The sequence below is a fragment of the Neolamprologus multifasciatus genome, chromosome 4, assembly GCF_963576455.1.
Source record: "Neolamprologus multifasciatus chromosome 4, fNeoMul1.2, whole genome shotgun sequence".
In the NCBI taxonomy this organism is placed as follows: Eukaryota; Metazoa; Chordata; class Actinopteri; order Cichliformes; family Cichlidae; genus Neolamprologus; species Neolamprologus multifasciatus.
This window is the reverse complement of record NC_140442.1, coordinates 2,581,084-2,606,021: the sequence shown is the minus strand read 5'-3', so window position 1 is coordinate 2,606,021 and position 24,938 is coordinate 2,581,084. Positions and strand designations below refer to the sequence as shown.

General features: G+C 44.8%; 1 protein-coding gene across 5 annotated transcripts in view; it reads left to right on the top strand.

The window, feature by feature from the left end:
• LOC146519468 (RNA binding protein fox-1 homolog 3-like) overlaps positions 1-24,678 on the top strand; it is a 358,350-nt gene extending 333,672 nt beyond the window's left edge. For 4 of the 5 annotated variants that reach the window (XM_085158198.1, XM_085158196.1, XM_085158200.1 and 1 more), the window contains 5 exons: positions 888-1,020; positions 2,173-2,212; positions 4,484-4,542; positions 8,012-8,090; positions 10,254-11,817. In XM_085158198.1, the coding sequence (XP_085014324.1) occupies positions 888-1,020; positions 2,173-2,212; positions 4,484-4,542; positions 8,012-8,090; positions 10,254-10,298 (356 nt within the window). In that variant the 3' untranslated portion in view covers positions 10,299-11,817. Of the gene's footprint in view, positions 1-887; positions 1,021-2,172; positions 2,213-4,483; positions 4,543-8,011; positions 8,091-10,253; positions 11,818-18,929 lie in introns of those variants that run through there. The other variant, XM_085158197.1, reaches the window with a different exon arrangement.
• Positions 24,679-24,938: the final 260 nt, after the last annotated feature.

The window sequence follows — 24,938 nt, the reverse complement described above, 5'->3', positions numbered from 1 at the left end:
AAGACCAGAGGGAAGGGAGCAGCGAGGGAATTACAATTGCTGGAAAAGTAGAGGCCAGCTTAATCATGTCTAGAGATCAGTGTGTTTGTATGCACCTCCACAGCCTGTAATCAGACAGCCAGTGGACCGATTGAAGGTTAAGTGGAGAGCTGACGATCACATCGGCTGTCCTCTAATCTGCGACCGTGGCTATTTCGTCGCACCGTCACACCAACCCCTACTCGTCACCCCGAAGCCTTTCACCCCAACTGACCCTTTTCACGTTCAGTGGTAGCCATCAGCAGAGGACAGAGCATGTGGCTGTGCGATTGGCTAAAGATGGTCCCAGATGGGTTTGGAGATGGGGGTCATGCTGAGGTTTGGGACTTGGCTGTCCTGCCCATCTGCTCCATTTCCCCTCGGGGAAGTTCAGAACGTCTAGTCAAGTTGTTCAACAACCTTTACCGCCTGTTTGTCTCCGCCCGACACCGAGAAACGCCCTCTACCTCTACCCCGTCCACCCTCCCGCTGCTCTTTGTTGCTAGCCCATTGTGTCTAAACTATGCAAAAGCCGTGGTGCGAAACTAGTGGTATTGCATCCATTACCTGCCCAGCTTCAAGGCTGCCCCTCACCAGGCATCGGGAAAGGATGCGTACAGCAAATGTGGATCCTTGCTGAGTACGGCACAAAGCAGCGAGCTGGGAAAGGGGAGAGTGCTCGATGAGGCGCACCTAGAAAAGATTAAATCTATTGTTTCCTTGTCTTCCCTATAATGCATTCTGTCATAGGGAAAGCAGTGCCACACGTCTCTCTCTAATGTATTCTGTCATAAGGTAAGCAATGCCAAGTCGAGGATGTTCTCTGAAAGTCATTTTCTCTTCTTCTCGTGTGTGTTTTTGCTCCATAGTAACAGGATTTCCCTACCCTGCCACAGGAGCTACGGTGGCCTATAGGGGTGCCCACTTGCGGGGACGGGGACGGGCTGTGTACAACACATTCCGCACAGCTCCACCTCCACCACCAATCCCAGCTTACGGAGCGTGAGTACTGACCCTCCGAGGCCCGGTTCGGGTTGCACGATGTTTTTGTCTGGTACGATAAGTTTTGTCTTTTCATAGCTGAGAGTTTTAGCTTTTTACACTCTTTCAGACATCAAGACAAAATGTGTTGTGGACTGTTTCTCCTGATGCAAACTGGGCTGATACTGTGTAGTCTGCTGTCGTTTGGTTAGATTTCACGCTGCAGTATGAATGAAACTGTACCCAAGACTGCTCCGACAGTGCACACGCTGCAGCAGTTCATGCTGCGATTGAATTTATGCCCAAACTTTGCTTTTCTACTCATAATTTAAAAGAAATCTTTCTGTTGCGTCTCAAGACCGTGCCCTCCTGCAGGAAACCCGCTTGTCTAACATAGCCAGGCAGCATTGCTGCTGTAATTTTACATTTTTTTTATCTGCGCACATGTCTGAAGAGAACTTTGGTATCTGCGGATAAACATAACCGAACCCTGCCCGTCCTTACATTTGCACAGCGCGTGTTGACAAAGGAGTAACTGACAAAGTCAAGGTGAGAGCTGCGATAGTGTATTACCAGTCAGATCTCACTGGACTGTGACCGGGGGCCCGTGCTGATCTCCTGGCTTTATGCAGGCCTGCCTCGCACTCGTCTCTTATCAGCGCTGGTCTGTGTGGCCGTGGGAGAGGTCTGACGGAGGCTGGCCGCTGCCCCGCCATAGCTGTCTATCTGTGATTAGATCTGGATCTGTCTTAGTGCGGTGGGACTCGCAGCTGAGACTGGAAATCCCACATCCCCATTCGCCTCCTTCCCACTCGGGGACCCCTTTGCCGCCGATGGCAGCCGGTTGATTTATATAGCCAAGTCATGTGACGCAGCTCCTTCACTGCCTCCTTTTGTCCTACCTCTCCACCGCCAGCCCTCCTGATAGCAACTGCAGCAACTGGAAAGACAAACAATTTTACCGGAGCAGAAAATTGGACAGGGATGTGAAACTGTTACACCTTTCAGTTTGTGTCATTCATTATTTGTGGTACAGCGAGCTAAAGCTGCTAAGAGCTGACCCGACAGACCTGCAAATGGTCAAAATAGGAAAATTGGCAAAGGCTGAGAGTCGGTGGGGTCGGATGCAGTCCAAATCAACTAACCGTGCTTTCCTGTTTCGCACGTTCACAGGGTGGTGTACCAAGATGGCTTCTACGGCGCAGAGATCTATGTAAGTACAGTTGACTTTTCTTCTAGATGAAACAGAAGTAAAACAGACAAGAAGCCCAGCCCTGGAGACAAAAACGTGATCTCCTCAGCCCCCAGCCTCGCTGCCAAGCCGGCGTCGATTAGGCCTCTGTCTACTGTGCCAAGAAACTCAACAACAAAATTTAAAACCCCCTCAGCTCCTCCCTCCTCTCCCTCTTTTCTTCCTATGATCTCAGACTTTGGCAAAGAGGCAGACCCTGACTCAGTGTCCCGTGTCAAGTTAGGTCATTTATTCCTTTAGATTTGTCTGGAGGTTTTTAAGTCCCCCCCGCCGCCCCGCCAGCTTTCTTTCTTCTTGTTACCTCTCTGGCGTTTTTGCATTCACTCCGAGGGTTTGGCTGGGATATCCCCTGCTTGCCCCAGGGGGTCTGCGCAGGCCTGAGTGGAGCCGGTTCCTCCCAGCCATCAGCAAGTGGGAGATAAGAGAAGCTGCAGATAAAGGGATTAACTGTCCCTCTGGAGCTGTCCGTGCAGGCAGGGTCACATCGGGGGCCGGCCCTGCTGCACCTCGCCCTTGACAGAGAAGAGCGTGGACTCTGTGGAGATAATGCTGAAATTACCACGCTGCCCCACTTTGACACGAGTCCAAACGTTTGCGAGGAATGTAATTTGTCCCTTTGATTTTTTTTTTTCCACCGCAGTGAGATGACTGTCTGTGCAGCAGCAGCAATGACAGTTCCTTCTCACTTTCACCCTGACAAAGACCGGTGTCTGGGAATGAAATGCTAAACCCAAGTGATCTATGACTTACACACCAGCCCGCACGATAGGGCCGTATTTCACCGGCTTTTGTTGTAGGGACACCCACCACTGTGGAAGAAACCCGGGCTGCGCTCTGAGCGATGTTGTTTGTCTCTCACGCTCATTTAGCCACCTCCAGCTAAGTCCTACACAGCTATGTCCCCTGACCGAGGCCCGGCCAGGTCGGTCCATCACTCAAACCGTCAGGCCGGCCCCTGGTGCTTTACTGCCATTAGTTTTGGCAATGGCCACTGCATTGCTTCAGACTGGCTGAGAGTATGTGAAGGTCTCGAGTGACCAAGAGGGAGCCGTCCCACAGCCCTCAGTGTCCTATACAATCATTCAGTGGACACTGGCGTGCTGTCAAAAGCAGCCAGCTGTTCTGTCAAGGCTTCTGCTAATGTATTAGCAGAAGGGGGGGAAACGAATGCATGCACATATAAATGCACATACGTGGCATGCGCTAATGCATATGCACGCATAGACACGCATATACATGAATGCACACCCACATATTCCCCATGACAAAATAAAAAATGTGCTGCGCGGCCGCGTGCAGGATTTGACAATGTGGGAGAGTGATTTATTGTCCCGTGTTTGTTCAGGCTGTTGCTGTAATCAACACATTCCCAAGGCATGACCGTCCCACAGGAAGTCATCCGCTTCAATCGCTGTGACTTCCTGTCCCCTCGGTAAACATCAAGGAGCGGAATTCGATCGCCGTGGCCCCGATTTCACTTGCGCCCGCGTCCTCGGCCGACTCACCGTTACTTCGCGATGTCGCTCTGCATCGGACAACCCCCCCTTGAGTTTAAAAATAAATGAAAACATGCATTATTAAAAGCCACCTATCCACCGTATGGACACAGATGGGCACACACTCCACTGGCACTAATAGAAAAACAGTGGGAGAACAGCTTCATTTTTCAAAGAGAGTAATAGCAGCACTCCACAATGAGGTCTTTAATTCCTTCCCCATTCTGGCAAATGAATACAGCGGTCCTGACTCCCCAATGGTCCGACCGTCTTCTGCCTTCTTACTTCTTTTGTGAGCCGGGGGGGTCATGTATAAGGGAAAAAAAGGGGGGAGATCTTCAATTACGGAGCAGCGGCGCGCCCTCAATCTAAAAATGGGCTGAATGTGGGGATTTGGCTCACGTCGCCTCCGTTGCTGCGCTTCGGATGAGCCTCCGGTGCGACAATGACTTGCTCCCCCTAAACGCGCCGCCTCTCAGAACATCATTCATTCTCGTTGCCACCACCTGCCTAACACACCATATATCAAACAGCACCCTCTGGTGTCTCACGGGGAGGCTGCAGTCGGGGAGCGTGAGCAGACGAGCAAACTACTGCGTGGTGACATTTAACCATTAAGGCAATTTGAGGCTGTGTGTGCGCGAGTGGTTGTTTTCTTGTGTCTTTGAGAGCTAACCTTTGTCTGCACAGGTAATCACTGATTAAATATGGTGGTATTTTTTTTGTTCTTTTACAGGGTGGCTATGCAGCATACAGATTTGCCCAACCCACCACCACCGCTGCTTACAGTGACAGGTGAGGCTCTCAGATTGTCTCAGACTGATTCTCTTGTATGTAATTTGAGGGGTTTTAAAGACAAAAATCTCCATAAAGTCATTAATTAATAGACCCTGTGCACGAGAAAATGCTAACTTCCTGGTTTGAGACCGGATGTAGGGTTGTACATTTACGGTAGCTTTACTTTGCGGTCAAGATATCCTCCAAAATCATGTCCAAACCTGGAAAGATGGCGTTAAGTTACAAAGAGCAAAATCTAATGATCAATTTTGACGTTTAAAGAGTTTAGATCGATCAGTTGTTTACATCACTCAACACAAGCAGAACTGCAGCAGAAGACACATCGTCCACATTCAGAAGCACATCTCTCTATAGTGACTGGTCTCATGATTTAAACAGGCAAATGTTCAGCATTCAAACTACAGGTGAAGAATAGTCAAACCAGATGTTTCCCCCATTATGTGGATATCAGCTCGTCGAGTACACACCTACACAGCGTGTTAACAAACCGTGAAAAAAGCCACACAAAAAGGAATGATTGCTGGTAACGGTTTCTATACATTAGTATTTACGAAGGGTGTGTTGTGACTTACCTTCAAAATTACAGCGGTCCCTCGCTATAACGCGGTTCACCTTTCACCTCGCTGTTTCGCAGATTTTCAGTGCAAGTTTGCGTGCTTATTGTTTTTCCTGATCACTGCAGACGATCTCCTCCGTGCAGTACAGAATCGCTGCATCATGCTAGCAGTGTGACTCTGAAGTGCAGTGCTGTATGTCCACGATGTCCACGAAACGTTTTGCACCATCAAAAAATAAAATTGGCTACTTGATTTCACCTATCGCTGGTTATTTTTAGAACATACCACGATAAACGAGGGACAGCTGAGAAATATAACATTTGAATCCATTTTCTCTTTTGCTCTGAGGCGCGGGGAAAAATATGGACAAGTCGATGAACATTATTTACAGATATATTGGATAAATGCCCGAGACATCTATAGAAATGTAAATCGCCGCTTTATTTATTTATTTGCTTAACTTGTTTTGGACCGTAAACAGGGCGTGAATAGGACACCGGAAATAGCATATGCTAACGTGCACATAGTCTATTGGCTGTAACTGGGAATATTGAGGCTGTTTTGCGTGTTTCCCATAATTCCATAAGACAAGGCTGACTTCAGCCATCGTTAGCATTCACTTCTCAAGTGCTTAAAGAAACAGAAATGCATTGCAGAGCATTCACAGGCTTCTTTTCTCTCCACAAGCAGCTGTTGAGAAAATGCTGAATTTAAAAAAACGGACATGTTTCCGATGTGTCCGACTCGGCTCCCGAGAACTTTTGATTTAAAGCAACAAGTTGATCCCACAGGCTGTGAAACAGGGGAAATTACTGGGAGAAGGAAAAAGGAGTGCGCCTCTAAATATGTCCTCATAAATCTCATAAATGCAGCCATCGCTGTGTCGGAGTAGCAAAGGGTGGGCTTCAGCTTTAAATAATTAGTGTTTTCCCACCAAAAATGATCATATCTACAGGAGACGTGATGGTAGGAGAGCGCCTGTGATGAATGGGGGCTGCTCCGGCAGCATTTTACAATATTCTGTGGAGGGTTATTTTGGGTTTCTTCCTCTCGAGTTATCTTATCTATTAGGCAAACCGCTATATTCTTTTTAGCTGGGAGCTAAAGAGCACACACGTTAGAAAAAAAGACTAACCTTGTTGGACTCGATGAGAAAAGCAGTGATATATGTCGTGACTCCCCGCTTGTGAGGGGAGAGTGGGTATATCACTGCGGTATTTATTAATGGCCTCGGGTCTGCGGAGGGGAGGTGGGGAGACGGAGAGAGGCAGAGATGGACCAGCGGGAACTCTATCACTTCTGAGTGATGTCACTCTGGTTCAGGTGTGCTCTGTTCGAGGAGGCGTCGCTGATTCATTTCGGCCCCGAAAGCCGTTGTCAGCCGGGATGTGGGCCGGTTTGGGAATCTAATCTGGGAAGGATTGAGCATGTCACTTGTGATAACGTACACCCTGCCTGAGAGCCTGAAGATCATATCGATAATGTAAGATTTATCAGGCCTCGCCGCGGTTCGAATTATGAGCAGCCGCGCTCCGCGAGAGCAGAAATTGGACAGCGGCTTTTTTTCCTCTGCGAGTGATTTAATTCGTGTTTCTCTTGCCTATACGTTTCTCTGAGATTTAATATAATTCGCCCCAAGTTGTTTGTTTTGCTTCGTCTGTTTGTTTCCTTTTGAATAAGCGGTCATGCCCACTGGATCAATAAGGGTTTGCCGGTGTTGTCTCAGACGTACCTTATCAGACTTTACCGTGGAGCCGTCAGCCAATCATAAAAAAAGAGGTCGCCGGGATTGAGGAAGGCGTGTGAAACCCTGCAAAATATGAAACATTTATTATCCGAAAAGCCCACACCGCTCACAGGCTGCATTACCAAAGCCCTTTAAGTAACTAAAGAGAGTTGGTACAGGCGAGGCTGATGAATCAAAGAGGCCTTCACAGGCACGTTGTAGAGACCCTGCTAGCTTCCAGTCGGTGACATTGCGCAGGGTGGTTTGACCTGCTGTTCGTCAGCGGCGCCACTCTGGTGAGAGTCATTTTGGAGATGTATTAGCCTTAGAGGGCCTGTGGGGTTCAGTGCTCACTGAAGATAAGAGGACCACGGAGACTTCCCCTGACCATCTCACAGCACGGGCCTCCTCCCCAAAGAGCCGAGCCAGCCTTTCCGATTTCACGTCCCGCTCGCTGACCTTGGGTGCCGACGGACTCGAACGGGCCGCGCCAAAATAGATCTTATATAACTCAACGCATCTCGTACGAAAGCCGTAAACGTCGTACGTCTTGTTGTCTCCTTTAGGAGAATTTCCTCCTCTCTCCACTCCTTTTTTTTTAATTCCTGGTTGATTTGGTGCCCTCAGTCCTTGGCTGGGTGTGCCTTATCTGCTCCTTGCAGACCCTCATTTGCAAGCAAGAGCTAAAAAAAAAAAAAAAAGGAAAGTAAATAGAGGAATATGTGAAGTCGAATAAATAAATAAATAAAGCGCACACATCTTGTCCTGTCTCAGAAGGAAATTGGAAGGATTAGTTCCAAACCAGCAACAATGAAAAGACAGGGGCGTGAGCCCAGTGTGCAGCCTCGGTAAACAAGAGCAGGGTGAGAGAGCGAGCCCTCCAGCACCAACTCTCCTCTGCATCCTTCTTCTTCTGCCTCCCTCCGCTCATTACCTATTCTATCCAGCTAATCAAGATGACAATGAAAAGACAAGTATAATTCACCAACCTTTGAACTCCCCTTTTTGAACCACCTTGTATAAAGCAGGAAGCCCAGGAGGCCGGGGAGGGAAATAATTGATTGCGTTAGAGACTTGAAAGGGTTTACTTGAGGGGTTGAGCATTAAACAAGCATGCATAAATGTTCTTCTCTCCTCGTCAATGATAGATCAATGACCGCGTTCTCTGTCCCCTGTTGTGCAGCTATGGCAGAGTCTATGCAACAGCAGACCCTTATCACCACACGATTGGCCCTGCAGCCACATACAGTGTGGGGACCATGGTAAGTCTATGAGAGCACCGCCTGTTCCTGTCTGCACCCTCCATGACACAGGCTACAACACACACACACACACACACTCTGCAAAATAAAGACCAGAGACTTCACTCGTCGCTGGTTTTTATTTACGTGTTGTTCATTAATCGATTCGGGTTTTTGTCATGCTATCTGGCACACCCTAGTGGGCAGTACTGAGCAGTACTGTGAAGCCCTGGCATGTGGAAATTGGCTCAGATATTAAGTGCAATAAACTTCTGCTACGCCACCTCACCTCCTGCACTATTGATCTGACACAAGTTCCTCCTGACATGAGAATGAGTGATCACTGCAGTCTTTTCTCTCAACACGAGCTTTACATGTTACACAACAGATACATTTCCCAGCTTTGTTTTCATCCTACATCGCTCAACTTGCTCCCGAGTGCGACAGATCATCTTCTTTTTGTTCCCCCCTCCCCCCATTCAGTCAAACCGAACCCGAAAAGATGAGGTCGAACTGTTAATGTCTGTTTTTAGCTAGCTTTTGCAGCTACTGTAACATCAAAGATGAAAAGTGACGATAAACAAACGAGGATTTTTTACGAAACAGAGTTCCTCTTTGGTTTTGTTTTACGACGGCGAGGAGGATGATGAGGAGGGGGTCGGGGCCGGGCTCGCAGACCAAACCTAGAGTTAAAGCCCATCAAACGCATGCAGCAGTGTGCCGTGGGACATAAAAGAGAGAGCGAGACTGAGGGAGGGAGTTGTCTCACCCTCCTCTCCTGCCCACAAGCTTGATCGGTGGCCTGTTCTCAGCTTGAGAAATGACTCAAATTCATCATTACAGCATGCATGCGATTTTTCAACAACTTTAAAAAAAGAAGCGTACAGTTCCCCGGTGCAGCTGCTAGCTAAAAGCTTTCATTAATTAAGACATTTCTTTTTCCTCTTCATTTACTTAATTAAAAAATGTGCTTGAATGTTTTTTATTCTTTCTTCTCTTCCCTCCAAATTTCCTTCCATTCCTCTGACACTTTAATCGTCCTCTCAGCGAATGTAGAAGTCAGGATCTGGACCCTAAAAAATATCTAACGTGGTGTGTGTTGGGAGCTCAGGGAGCTAACGCAGGCTTGTTTGTGTGCGTGTGTGTGTGTGTGTGGGTTCACGGGGCGCTGAACAAATGGCGAGGCTACTGGGATGCAGGCTGTGCTGAGGCCAACATCTAATAAACTCCTAAGCTAAAGAGAAAAGACCAGTTTGGTTCCTAATTCTTTAATCATATTTGATTAATGGTTCTCCAGCAGCGAGGAGTCATTTTTGCATTTAAAAGCTATACAATAATTAGTTCCTCTGAGGTTGAGGTTGGAAATTCTCTTTACTCGTTTCCAGCTTACAGAAGCCTCTCGTACGGATGAAAGTTTTGTACAAGCAAGAGGGCTCCGCGAAATTAGGCAAAATTAGCCTTTGAAGACATTCGGTAGCCTTTGGAGTTTGCCTGAATTTCTAATTGCAGCAGAGCCACCGAAAGATGAGAAGGACTGCGTGTGTGTGCGTGCATGTGCAGGTGTGCATGCATAGGCCCACTTGCATGCTCTATGTGTGTCTGCCCTAGATATCTTGAGCATGGTGCTAAATCTAAGGGCTAATATCCTGTGGTGGTTTGGCCCTCCAGAAAGGTGCAGACACCTCTGCCAGACTTGAAAAGGAGCCGTGATTAAACCTCTCAGAAGTTATTCTGCTCTAGTCCAATCTCTGATATTGTTACGGCCGTAAAAGGAATCGTTTTCCTCAAGTAAAAGGACAAAAAAATCTCTGTTTTTCAATTTATTTCTAAGCGTAATGAAATCAAAATGTATTCGCCGTTCAAGAAAGTGCTCTATCTACATGCATATAAACAATTTCCTCTGTATGAATTGCACCAGTTAAGCTCCGAATCCAACAATCCACTTTACCTCCCGTTCCTAACACACACTCGGATTGTATGCAATCAGGGAATTTATTCACCAAAGCCCGTTATTGGCTTCAGTGTCTCAAACGCTCAATCTGTGTCGAGATTATACGTATCGAAAAACTTATTCCGATATGAAAACTCAATAAGTTAAAAGGAAGGAAATTTGTGGAGAAAGAGAAACCGACTCTAGCTGTCACCTGAATACTGATTGGTACTTTTTCATCTTTGATGTTGCAGGCTAGCCTATACAGAGGAGGGTACAGTCGCTTCACTCCCTACTAAAAGAAAGAAAAAAGCGAGAAAAGACAGAGACATTACCCACAACAAACAAACGAAAAAAAAAATCCTCTCTTTAAAAAAATAAAATACAAAGACAAACACAAAACGAGCGAACACCCAGTCCTTGGCGGAGAGTTAAATCTAACTAAAAGCTTCCAGGTCCACATGCTGAGCCCCTCCCCTGACACTCGCAAGCAGATATTTCTACAACAACCTTTTTGATGTCATCATTGGTCTGCTCTTGTTTCGTATTCATTTTGTGCTTTTGGTTTTCTTTTGGAAAGTTTTATGCACATGTGCATTATCTTGACTGCTGTATATGGGTGCTGTGTCACCATAACCAATGTGAGCCTACTGCAGCACGCATGGTGCATGCTCAGAGGTGTGTATATGCAGCTGCTGTCATCTGACTAAGAATATACTGGGGCATTTCTATCCTATATACATATATATGTGTGTGTGTGTACGCACAACAAAGAGAAATCAGGTTGATGGTGAACACTGATCCATCCCATTTAATTCTTTTATCTTTTATCATCGAATCTTTGCATCCAGCACGCAGAAGTACAGAACTCAGTCTTAATGCTGACGAGCATGCCTCGGTAATTCTTAGTTCAAAGACAGCACTGCTCTGATTGCTTTCTTTTTTTTTCCTCAAACATTGGAGTGTCCTACTGTTGTGCACTTGCAGTGGAGCCTTACAAGCTGTATTATGTGGTATGACAGCATGCAGAGTAAAGGGTCATGAAGGTCAGATTTCTGTCTTGAACTCACAACGCTCATACGCCAGCCCGGTCTCTTGCAAAGCGCCGTGCATTCATATGCAACTGTTCTGCATTAGCTGCTGTGTTTTGGGGGAAATGTGACACCGGCTGTGTTGATGTGCAGCGATTCATATAAGTACAGCTGAATGTAAATATGGGGATGAGCATTTGCATTTCCCACCGGCGGCCTGTGTTCGCATCTTATCTCATGCTCACTGGTATTTTTAGAAATTTGATAGGACCATGAAACATGTGCTTTAAGCCGCCTTAAATTACTTTAAGGGATAGTTGTCTTTTATTAGATCCTGTTCCAGTGATTTTTTTTCTCCCAGGCGAGATAAAATTAGTTCTTCTGCTTTACACCGCCCCCTCCAGAACCGCAGGAGACGTTATACAAAAGTTCTGAATTGGCTGAAAAGTTCTTCTGTCGACACGTGAGCAGAACTTTATCTGCAAAGTTGTTGGAGCTCAGCTCATGAATGTACTTAGTTTTTAGCGTCGCATCAACACATTTCTGAGGCGCACAGTTTGTGTCGTTGTAGCCATCGAAGCAGACCAAACCCTACCCTGCACTGGTTTTAACACAAGTCATTAAAAAACACTACGACACAGCGCCAAAAAACTGTGCAATCCTCAGAATTCCAAAGTTTGGGAACACCTGCTCGAAAGAATAAAGGGACCAGGCACTGGAATATGGGAATCTAGAATTTGCATTAAAATCCAGCCGATTTACCGTCAGCCAAATGTCGGATTTAAAAGCTGAAAAGCAATGAAAGTAACACGCTGTGACCAGGTTTGTCCACTAGAGGGCACTCTGCAACACGTTTGTGCACAGAAAGTTAAACGAATAAATGTTCATGCTTCGCGGAAAGAAAATGAATTGAAATATTTGGCCTCAGTCTTAAAGTAACGATGTTAATAAAGAAAAATAAATAATTATTATAGTGTCAGAAAAGCTCATCTTGAACTTTGTTTGTTTTGGGTAAATTAATTACACTTGAAACACGAGTGCAGGGAATCCATAACGATATCGTACGTGCGCTGGAAACACGATGTAGAGATTTCATGTTTAAATATCATGTTTGTCATATGAGCCAAAAACCTGCAGTGGAATTTATTACATGTCTGATGTGCAGGATTAGTCAAATAATTGATTAGTCTACTGACAGACAAAGTAATGCTCCCAGCTTTTCAAAAGCGAGGCTGCGCTGCTGCGTCTTATTGTAAACCGAGCATCTTTTGTTTTGGCTTTTTTGGTTGAGCAAACTAGACAATTTGAAGCCATCGCTTTCAGCTCTGGGAAGTCACGATAAGCCCCGCGAACAATTTCTTCTTCACACTTCACTGACTAAATGGGTAAATCGGTTAATCAAGAATTAGCATAACATTGTGCAGCGGTTTCTGTGTGTCTGCAGTGTACGTTTCCCCAAAACGCCATTGTTAAATGCAGAATAGTCGCATGTGAAGCGAGTTTGCAGAAGACACGGTTGCATATTCTCACTAATACAACACGGGGGGGGGGGGGGGGGTGATCTGTACACAAGGTTTACGCTAACCCCACACATCCGTCACACACACACGGGAATGACACAGCACTGAGGTGGGTTAACCCTGACAGAGGGCTGTTCTTCTACAAGTCACCGCTCTCTTTTTTAAGCATTGCACAAAATGTTTTACCTCAGGATGAGCTAACTGAAACTCACAAACTAGAATACAGTGCTACTCACGTCTCAGCCGGCAGGACAGTTTCCTTTCTAACACAACCAGCAGGTTTCGGAAGAGCTAATTTTTCAGTTTTTTCTTTAAGCAGAGACCCCATGATGATAAAATAAAGACTGTACTGTTGTTCTTTACTAAAACTACTGTATTATATATATATTAAGACATATACTGTATAACACGTTTTACACTGTATACACACACAAGTCCAGGAAGATATTATATATGAGAGCACCCAGGAGTTAGAAGACACAATGTAAATGTGTGTAGAGTGCAGACTTACTCGCCTCTCCGTCGACATGCGGTCATTGCATTGGCTTCTATTACAACTTTGTGCTGCGTGAGGTGGATTTAAAAGAAACTCTGTGTAGCCGCTGTTAGCTGTCGAGATTTAAGCGCAGCTACGGAAATGCAACTGAAAGCTTTTGCCAATAATATTTAATTTCTATGTACTCACACTCAAAGTGTTGTGGTCTTAAAAAAAATATCTGTTTGTTGCACTTTATTTGTTTTCCTTTTTTTCTTTCTGAGATGTAATATATTTATAAAAAAAAGTATCATATACAGCTAGTTATGTTTAGTCGAGATGTTAAAACGATATAGAGTAATGTTGTATATCCAAAAAAGAAAAAAACGCCCATTATCTCATAAGTAAAAGAAAAGTCTTTACGTAGGTAAACAAACATTATTCTTCCTTTTGTATGCTAGTACGTACGCGCCGCACCGTTTGGGGTTTTTTATAGAACGAACTTTGAATATTATTTTTACCATTTTCAAACGGGAGAACTGATTGTACATTTGTAGGAGTTTCTCACATAAACTCTGCAGCAGAGTACACGTGTGGGCGTTCAGTTAGCGACCACTATTAGACTGGAATGAAATCGATTTGTTTCTTTTTTAGAGCTGAATGTGTGTGCCTATGTGATATATATATATATATATACATATATATGCATTAGAATGTTTGAGAGTGTGAGGGAGGAGAGAGACGGGGGAGTGAAGGCAGTTCGCTAAAACACTGTAGGTTGCAGTAAGCTAACAGTTTTGCATGACTTCACTCTGACGGTCCCTGTAATAACATGACGACACAGACGCTCTGACCTCATAAAAGATTCAGTGGCAATGAAAAAATGACGATCTGATCATGCTCCAGCATTTATTTTACCTCATGAAGGATGTTTGGACGTCCAGTTTCCTGAGCGGAGCGGGTGCACATGCTAATGCTTTGACAGACAGTGATCGTACATGAAAACTGGCTGGAAGTGAAGCTTGATCACTGTCAGAACAATGTCAAAAGGTATTCAGTGTTAAGGTAGAAATTACCTCAAATTTGTCCAAACCATAGATTATTAACCAATCAACTTGGAGATCACAGCTCTACCACAGACTATGCTCTCATAAACAAAAGAAGAAGTTATCAACTGTGGGGAGGAAGAACTACTTTTATGCTACAAAACTACTATAAATGATCAGACTTTACAAACATAAACAATATATTTTTAAGAAGGCTACGTCCACACGTACACGGGTATTTTTGAAAACGGAGATTTTCCGTTTTCGTTTTAAAAAATAATCCCGTCCACACGTAAAGGCAGAAATGAAGGAAAACGCTGCTAGGAACATGCCAAAGCAGCAGGTGGCGATATATTCCTAACCGTGTGGAAATGTTGGCCAATCAGAAGTCTAGAAGCCTCGGCGGGAAAAAGTAAACAAAGCTGGGGCATAGAAGCAGAACCGAGTCGTATGTGTGGAGGGACAGTAACTGTGTGTGTATATGTAAGCATTTAAACACTGCAGAGACAATTAACAGTAACAGTATTGTAGAAATTCATTTCACCGAAACAATAACGTGGCGCACAGTGTGACGTCAAAAAAGGCGCACACCTTTTTCTCCGTTTTTCTCGTCCACACGTAAACGCAAAAACAGAGTTTTAGAAAATATCCACCCTGGTCGGAGTTTTTAAAAATCTCCAATTTCAGTGACCAAAAACGCCGTTTACGTGTGGACGAAAGGTGCAAACGCATAGAAAAATCTGCATTTTCAAAAATACCCGGGTACGTGTGGACATAACCTGGATCTCATTGGAGGACCAAGTAGTACAAAAAGAAACAAGAACTTTTAATTTCAGATACTTTATAACAAGACAAAACTGCAAACATGAACACAGTTTTTCCCTCATTCCTAAATAACTGAAGCCTCTCATTGAACTACCAAATAAACACATTGGTCCTCTCTGGCCACACACGTGGCAGCACTTCTGCTATCACTTAAAATAAAAATTCAGATATAAGTGTCCACATTAGTTTGTGACTCTCTGCCAATGCTGCCTTCATATTAAATCATGTTTTTAACATTGCACTCAACAACAAACAAATCCTCCCAACAAAAAAGTAACTTCAAGGATCAAATTACATATTTCTTCATGTTAACATACGGCCTTGATAAGTAGGGGTGTCCAAGTGGCCCTCGGGCCACGAGTTTGAGACGAATTAATGATCACATTCTACATAAAACTGGATACAGATTCATCTAAAATCAAGATTTACGCTGCAAGTTGAACTTTGTTTCAGTGATTTTAATCATTTGTAAAAATATAATATATGTAGGGTTTGCCAAAGCATTAGCATGAGCACGTGCAGTCCAAATAAGGGAACACGGAGATTTATTTGGGGATGCACATCCACTTTTTCCCTCCGTCACGTTATTCCGGGGACAACTTTGAGTGCTGTCATCTGGAATTGCTCCTATCAGTCTGCACGGGTTTGTCAACAGTTTACAGAAAAAGTTAAAATAAGCATTGTTTAACCGTTTCAGTGTCAGCTTATCAAGGCTTAAATGTTAAGATATAACATTAATAACTGGCAGTCAGTATTGTAGAGGTCTGAGCCGTTTTTATTATGCTTATGTAAGTCAAAGGTAACTTAAATGTGAATTTATTATACAAACACTTTAATATTTTTGGGTTTGTTTGCTTTAGTTGTATTCCACAACCAGCTTAATATGCAACTAGACCTCTAATTGATCCAAATATGTGTTGGTACTTATTAATAGTAGTATATATGTTTACATATCAGCTGAAAATACTCTTCATCCATCGTTTATATTTATAGGTATTCACTAAGCCCTGATAAGCTGGCAGGTGAATTTATTAATCCACCTAAAATATTTGTACAAAAGAAAACCAAGCAAAAAAGTTACTGTACTTGTAAATACATTTAAATGTATATACATACACACATACACACACACACACACTATATCACAATTCTCTGAGTAACTGTTTTATATGTATTCCTATATGAAGTGGGGTCATCTGTGTATTTTCAATTCAGCTGAACTTGTTCTTGAATTCTATGTTCTCTTTATAATGAAAATATATTGTCTGAAAGGTGTAAAGTAATTTTCTTTTGGGTTAATTTCATAGCTAAAAGTATACTATTATGAGCCTTTTCTTTATTCATGAATTCTTTTGTTGTCAATATGTGACATATATATAAGTAACCTCTGATTGTTTTCTGAGTGTCAGAATAAAGCAGTTATATGATCATCATGTCTGCCTTCACACATGGATGTTGTTGTTGCTGTTGTCAATCTAAGACTTTCTCACCACAGTCTAAATTTCCTACCAACTAAAGTCAGTTAACAAAAATAGTACAGATCTTTTCTTCTTCGCTTCATTGAGATTTAAGCGTCGAATAAGCCCAACTTATTGCTACATGTAGCACTTTTACACTTGTTATTTTTTTAAAGTTGCCGTTTTGCTCCTTTGTGGCACAAAATCAAACAGCGGGACACAAAAGATTAAAAAAATGAGACTATTAATAATTTAAGTTGAGGTAACTGCTCGTCCACTATCGTGTATTCCTGTCATTATAAGTTGTGTTGGTTGACAGACTGATCTGATCACGCTCAAATGATCCAAACAGGAAATGGGTAACTTAGAGCACAAGGTTAATAATAAATCGTGGAAAATAAATGAATACATTGAAGCTGTAATAACACAATAAACTCAAAAATTAAAGGCCATGAACACCACAAACTGAAAGGTTGGTGCTAGACTGAATCAGCTGTTGTGATTGGTTGTTTTGGTCAGGTGACTCAGCGGTCCCCAATCCCTGAGAGTTGAGGCTCGGGTGTGAAGTTTATGGTTTTTAGAGTTTTTAGTGTCAACTCTGTTTCTCTGGGTCGTTTCCCATGTTGTAGTTGTGCGTCTTATTTTGAAAGGATTTTTAGGCGTTACCATAACGACCAGATCATTAAGGGGCAGAGAGGAGGATGCATGGCGCATTTTAGCTGGACGCTGCTAATAAAGTTACATAATTACACAGTGAAGTCACGTTTATTATTATATTGTTGTATTTATTCGCCGCACCTTAAAGGCCGGTCCGTGGCACAAAAAAGGATGGGGACCGCTGAGGTAACTGATGAAAAGGGTTGCGTGGGAGCCAATCAGGTTGGTTGCAGACTCGTTGCATCAACTTGTTTGCTTATGACAGTCCGCCAAAATTAGCTTCAGAAGCTGCACCACACAGCTGGTTTCGGCAGGTCTCCTCTAACCTCAGACGAGTCTTTGGTGTTTTTGAGGACCTTCATGCTGTTAGGGAGAAACTGTGAGGGGAGAACGCGACGGATGGACGCTGTCGGTTAGCTACCTGATGACGCCGTGGAGGCGGTTGCGTGCAGCTGAAGGTGTTGACTTGGATAAGAGCCTCACTTCTGTTAGTGACGAGCAGCATAAATAAGCTTCAAACCCCTCTGAGCTGTGATTACACACCTCGGATTTCGAAGGGCGGGTTTCAGAGCTCAAAGATGATTTTCTGTAGTGGTGACAGTGTTTAAAGATCTTCACCTACTCCGCCTTTGTCTTAACGATGATCCCGCGACTGTTTCGTCCGTGTAACATTCCAGCAACACCCAAACTAGCGTCCGCTCCCCTTCGCTGCACGGTGGCAGCACAAACAGATTAAAACTTGAGGAAATAAACCCCAAACTGTCCGCAGGGCTCAAAGCTAACACGCACACTGTTAAGCAGACTTCACAAACTCTGAGTGAAAGCAGCACAGGCTCTCACGCCCGAACCATCCCCTCCCCTGAATCCTTCACATCCGTGGGTGATTAATATATTTGTGTCTGCAGTCCTTCCAGTTCCAGGCTGCCTGACAGCGAGGCCTATATGTAGCTGCAGCGCTATTGTGCTCCCTCCCCGCTGAGCCGTAAGACCGCATGTGGATATTTTTGTATGGCGGGTCCCCAGCGAGCGCTCGGTAAAGCCGAGGTATAGAATATATAGAGGAGAGGAAAAGCTTGGGCCAGTTCCTCTCTGGGAAGAGCTAGATTGGGGCGGGGGCGCATGCAGGGTGGAGGCTGATTGAGCACGCCACTTGTTTGACTGTTTGTCTCTGCTGGTTAGGAGATGGCGGGGGGACTGGGCGGGGCGATGCACTACAAAGCCATTCTGAAATTAAAGCCTCATCTTCTTTCATTTATTTATTTTTTCATCAGAAGCTTAGAGCTGCTGAAGATCACTGTGAATTAGGAAGCGTCTGTCACGACGAGGGTCCCGGGACGCTCGCCTCGCCCACACCCCCTCCACCCCTCTCTCCCCAGCTGCCATCCGGCCCCATTACACGCTGAGACTTTTCACTTTGTGCTGCCAAACTGCCGATCTCCACTCGCGATTACAGCTCGCTCTGATCTGTATCCTGGGGAGAGCAGTAGCTCTGGTGTTGGCAGGCGTGAGACCTCTACTCCCGCTTCTTTTATGCCGCGTTACAAGAGCGCGATGAAACGCGAATGACGCCGAGCTCCCAAACTTTTTCGCAGTTGAGTTGTAGACGCCGCGGCTCCTGTTGGCGGTTTCGACGCCTCAACTTCTGAACTTTTTTAGTGTACATTGCACCGATGGGGCGGTATTTGCTTTAAAGCGAGCGCGGGTTGTTTACTCCATACGTTGCTCCATATGTTTACCAGTGTTGGTTTCTCTCAGAGAACTATGCTGTCGGCGACACGATCCTCGCCCCCAAAAAACGTACTCAGGGAGGCACAAAGTTGCACCGAGCTGCTGCACACTGACTCTCATTATGCATGTCTATCAGAAACATAACTTCCTGCATATTCACCAGTCTCCCCGCTTCTCTCCCCTGTTTCTAGTAAATACAAAATGAAGAGCTGTACTCAGTATTGATGGACATCACAGATGAAAACAACGAAGAGAGGAGAACTAGCTTTAAGAAAATAACAAAAGAAGAAGAAGACAAGGAGGAGTCCCTCTACTGAGGCTGGCGAGGAAAGACGGGAGGCGTACAAAGTGGCGCCGCGGCAGTGGTGTCAAACCAGCCACAAACTTGACAGACGGAGTGAGCCAGTTTCCACCAGGGACCACCTTTTTGCCGGGTAGAAAAAGACAGAGAGAGAATGAAAAGTGTCCCGTTATTATAAAACATTTTATTTTTCTATACTTTTGTGATTTACAATGGTAAAAAAAAAAAAGTGTGTATAAAGCAGTATATATGTACAAATCTGTTTTTATGTTTTTTGGTAAGGGAGATGAACAGTTGGCCCTTGATGCTGATTCTGTGGTATGCAGGAAGGAGGAGGGAGGAGCCCCGCCCCCCCTCCTCTCTCTGTGGCACACTGCTCTGTCGCCGAGGTCGTGTTTGAAGAAAAAAAAAAAAAGTTACAAAACAAAAACAAAACAGAAAAGGTGGCAGGGAGAGCTCGGCATCCAGGCAGAAGCACTTTCTATGCTGTACTTCCTGTGGGTGGAGTCAAAGGTCAACCTCCTGGTCTCACTGCTCCGCCTTCTTCCTTCCAACCTCCCCAAAACTCCTTCCTTCCTTCCTTCCTTCTCGGGCCGGTGATGACGCTCTTTCCTCCTTGTTGCGGTGTCACTGGCCTGCAGCGCCTAGCGTTAGCAGCGTCCCCCGTGGATACTGTTGTGATGTCACTTCCTCCCGGCAGCACCATTGGGCATCCCCGCCCTCCCCAATGGGCAGCATCACTGGTTTACAGCGTTGGGGAGTGGGGGGGGTGAGCCACGGCGGGACGGTGAGACGGTGTAAAGCCGAGCCTCCCCGTCTGCCCCTCTCCACGCCCCAGCAGAGGTCACTGACTAAGGACTAGTTAGAGAACACGGCGCGGAAGTCGCCGACTTTACTCACCTGCCAGACTCCGAGCCCAAGCCTTTGCGTCACTCCGCACCGACGGACGAACTGTCAGACCAACGCGACGACAAGGTGCGTACGACTACCAAGGATGCACGTTTCCACCTGACGAGAATAACTCATCGACGTCCATGTAACAAATTGAATTATAATCGAATAATCCCATCGTACTACATCAGCAGGTGCATAACCAAAACACAAGCCTGAGGCATATAGACTTATGTCGCTAGATAAAACATATAGAAATACAGTAGTGCCCATCCAACGGTAATCGAGGAACTAGGGCTGAAATATGTCAACTTTTCTTTGTCCGTGTATTCTGAGAATATTTATTTGTGTGTTTTTTGTATTTTTTTGCAGCACTGAAAGTTTTAAACAGGAAAAAAAAAAGTTTAATTTGGTGGAAGCGAAACCTTAATTCTTTATATCAGGAAAAATCACTGTAAACGTGTTAAATCAAGAATGTTGGTTCAGTTTTTGAATGTACTTTAATGTCTAGGGTGTCCAATAAGTATGTATTCTTTTTCTGTATATAAATATATATACATATCTATTATATGGGCTGTGGTGATGTCAGGGAATAGAGGGGGTGGGCAGGAAAGCCTCTGGCCCCCAACATAGATATCAGACCCCTCCCACTAAATATGTCCCTGATATTTACTGTAACATGTGATCATGTGTTATATGATTGAAAGTGTGACGGTGATAGTGTGAACTGATCTCCCCCGACATCGCCCCCGAATCCCACGTTTACCACACAAGCTAATGTATACTGTGCACAAACACACACAGGTTAACAACACAGGCAGGATCACACACACACACACACACACTCCCCAAACTGCTTTTTTCCCTCTTTTTTTGTGCCCCACTCTGAGCAAAACACCACATCCCACTTTCAGACACTTCACAAAAAGAACCACATCTGCGCGCTAATTCCGGCCCCGCGCCGGCGCTCCAGCACTTGCTAATTAGCGCGAGGTTTAGTGGGATAAAAAGTTTATGAATATTGATTTTTCTTTTCTTACTTGAACCAAAGCATGATTCGAACACACAGTCTCAGCGCTCTTTGATCAGGAGACAGCGGGACTCGGCGATGACGGCGGAGCCCGGACGTGTATTGACGTGACCCAGATTTTAATCGCTCATCGCCGCCGAGGTAGAGCTCGCTCTCCCGCTAGCGTAACGAGCCTCGCCGATGAAGCCCGGCTCGCGGCTTCCTGCGGCAGCTGCCTCGGTTTACGAGCCGCTGTTCTGGCGCTGACCCTGGTGGGCGGGCGGTTTTATTGCGTATTGGAAACAACCTGCTGGCCCTGAGGAGAAACTTTATCAGAGGCGAGCGGGTTCGGGTGAAGCACAACTTTGTTTGAGAGTTCAGGGTACACTACTTGGTAGTAGTGAGTTGTTACAAGAGGGTAAGACTAGGTTAAGCTCCTGACTTCCTGTACAAAACTACAGTGTGTACTGTTAATATCCTGTACAGTAAATCTCACCTCACACTTCTTGATTAACTTCATCTTATTTCAGGTTAAAAAAAAAGAAAAGTACTTGTTCTAAATCAGGGCTCCTACCCACGCGACCTCTGTTCATCCGTAGACAGCTTCTCATATATTACAGAGTATCTATATCATGCCAACTAACTGTCGTGAAGTCTAATTGGGGTAAAGTCGGTCATTCGTTCTCCCATGCAGCGATCACACGCAGGCTTAGCGTCTTCATACCTGTAGGTTTGTTTCCGAGAGTCACGCGGTTCCTCTGGCCTACTTACGGGACGACAGCCCGGCGGTAGGTCAGAAGCAACGCAGGAGCAGGCTGGAGTTTTACTTCGATGGCAACTTTGTGGAAAGCAGAGCTTCTCTGAAAGGAAAAAGGGGGGGGAAACCTAAATGGTCACTACATGATCAGCAGCGATAAAGAGCCACAGTTTGTCGTTTGTTTTTTAACGAACTTTAGGTTTTGGTCAGACGTTCGGATTTTGTCCACTGAAATATCTATGCATTCTGCAACAAGAACACTTGATGTCATGTGTGATAGGCACATTCTGGGTAGACAGCACTTTTCTCTACTTCTTCTAGTCGACTCCTAGCTGATAAAACCTAAACGGATAACACTGGTATTATTATGCATTTTAATTTCGTCAGCAAATCTCAACACAAGACAAAAAAAAGTAACTTTGTTTCTGATTTTTCTTGTTTTTCTCACTTCCACTTTGACTGTCTCTTGGTTTATAGTGAAGAAAAATCTATTATGTGTGATTCGCATCGATCGTATCCTGGCTCGTTACGCCGTTTTGGCGCCTTTAGTCTTAAAAATTCTACTTTTTGTTCTGATTGGCTCCCAGAGCTTCAGGCGAGGGGAGATTCTCGAGACGACCGTGTAAGGAGATCCGACGCTCACAGGGATTACAACAACACACGTTCGCCTAATTAAACGAAGGCTTCAGCAATCTCTCACATATATGATATAAAGCTAAAATAAGTCCCCTTTAAAAGCGAGGAAGCAGCTGGCCGCTATACTTTTTGTAAGCATTGCTCAAACTGAAGTGCATTACTTAGGGACTGTTTCCAGCAGCTGATTAATCCACCTTTGGTGCTCTGGTGAGTATTTGTGGCAGCAGAGGTGTGTGTGTGGGTTCAGGTCAGAGCAAACTATAGCGTGTGTTTCCGTGGTAATCAAGGACAACAGCGTGGCTCCCTGCTGGGATTTTAACGGTTTCTGGCCAACAATGAAGATCTGCAGACACATCTGACACACACTCACGATACTACACTGCACCTCTGCTCATTTTATTGCATTTGATGTCAGAGGTCAATATATAGTATTTCTACGGGGCGACGATGCAGACGCGTGTAATATATTAGGCTGCCACGGTTTCAGTTCTTAACTGCTAACTTGAATTTTTACAGTACAGTGGGTCACAGTCAGTATAACCGTCTCTCTAGTTTTTCCTCTGAACAATATTAGTCACAGTAGTCGTCGTAGTTTTAGTAAGAGTAGTTCGGGATTTCGTGCAATTCTCTTTAGAGTCCGCTGGATTTTTGAGGCCGGCGCTCACACCAGTGTTTAGGCAGCGGGACGTTCTGATGAGGATTTATATGGGCCAGTATTCTTTTATAGATATGTAAGTACACAGTATTTTAGAGCGATATATCAAATAACTAACGACGTGGTCACCGTTCAGTATTCCAGCAATGTATTTCAGAAACACTTTAGCAACTTAGACTAGAGACACGCCTCGACTCCATGATGCTGCTCTGCTACATGTGCTGCAAACGGCGTCGGCGCCCCTCCGCTGGGAAAACCGAGCGATGGCTCCATTTAGAAATTAACCCGACCCGCTTTTTTTTCTACCTTGTACTAAAAAAAACAAAACAAAACAAAAAAAAAAGTTTTACAAAGAATGAAAACAGAGTTTTTACGTCACACTGGACAACTTACATGACTATGATGAGCAAATGTCACTAAACCATCGCTAAATCTAATGACGTGTTCAGACCAATTTTGATACACACAGTCTATGCAAAAGGTGCGAATTCAAACCGATTTGCACCGGGTGAGGCGAAAATAGAGGCAAATAAACAGCCGCGGGGTTTCAGCGAGAAATTCACTTCAAGCTGTGCTGTTAAAGCCGATCAGCTGCTTCCCCTGACTGAGCATCCGGGAGATACGAGGGGAGGAAAAGGAAGAGTTTGGAGAAAGTTTCAGAGGAAATCTGGAACCGGGCGTCCCATCGGTCGCTGGGGTGAATATTTAGGGGTTGCAAAACGATCCAAAACCAGCAACCGCATTCATGAGAGTCACACAAAGTGAACTCTGTTTCATGTTTGGTCTGAACACCACGTTAGAGCTGCAGCTTCAAGGTAATCTTCACCTGCATTCCTGCCCATTAAAGCAACGACACTACACGTGTTCACACAGCGTGGGTACATCGCTTCCTCTTTAGCATTCGAGCGTGTAAACAGCTTCACAGATGACTTTTGGCCAACTTTTGAATTATCTTGAAAAGAAAAAAACAGACGGAGTGAGAGAGAAAATGTTGTCCTTTATAACTTTTTGCTGGTACGTGTAAAGAATAGAGCTCATCCTGCTTACGGGTAGAATTCTGTCCTAGTAGCTTTCATTGCATGAAGTTATCTCGTCACATTTTCTGACTGAGAACAGCTCCTGTGAACAAAGCTTCCTTTAAACGTGCTCGCCAAGCCTCGCGGGAGCTGTGCTCGAACAGTTAAAAAAAAACAACAAAAAAAGTCTTTTGATCCGTGTCAATATGAAAAGTATCTACTACATTTTAAATGATGTAATCTGAGTAGTTAGATGTTTGTAATGTCTCTTTCTCCAGTGGTCAAGTCTGGATTATAGGATACATGAAAATTTTTAGGGACTTTTTTGTTTCATGTTTTTGGTTTTTTTGGGGTCGTTTTAACTGTGGCTGTTTGTCTCTGTCCGCTGGTGCAAAGTCTGAACTTCCAAGTTTACATCTGCATCCATTTGTTGTGTCTAAAACTCCAGCCTGCGCCTTAACAGTGGGATGGAGCGGGGGTGGGTGTGTGTGTGGGGGTGGGGTTGAAGTGACCCTCCCTTCTTTCCTTCCTTCCTTCCTCCCTTCCTTCAGATGCCTTTAGTATAACGAACTGGTCCTGATCTTCCTGAGCACAACTGCTTGAGCTGTGACACTAGCAGGATGTCCCCTCTGAGAGTCCCCTGCCCTGTCCCCGCCTCCAGCACACCCGCCCCACTACTACCATCCCATGCCCCGCCCCCAGCCTTCTAGTATGTGAGTTGACCGGTCCCCTTTTGTATTCCTGGTGTTCTGTACATAATGACCTTTGCCTTCCCTTCCCTCTCCCGTCCCACCCGCCCCCGGCTGTCCTTTCAGGGGGAAAAGAAAAAAAGAAAAAAAAAACATCCCGACTCCCCTGAAATCTTGTATTTTGTTCTAATAATGACGAAATTTATTTATAAGGATTTTTTAAAATCTAACTCTTTCTCCTTTTGT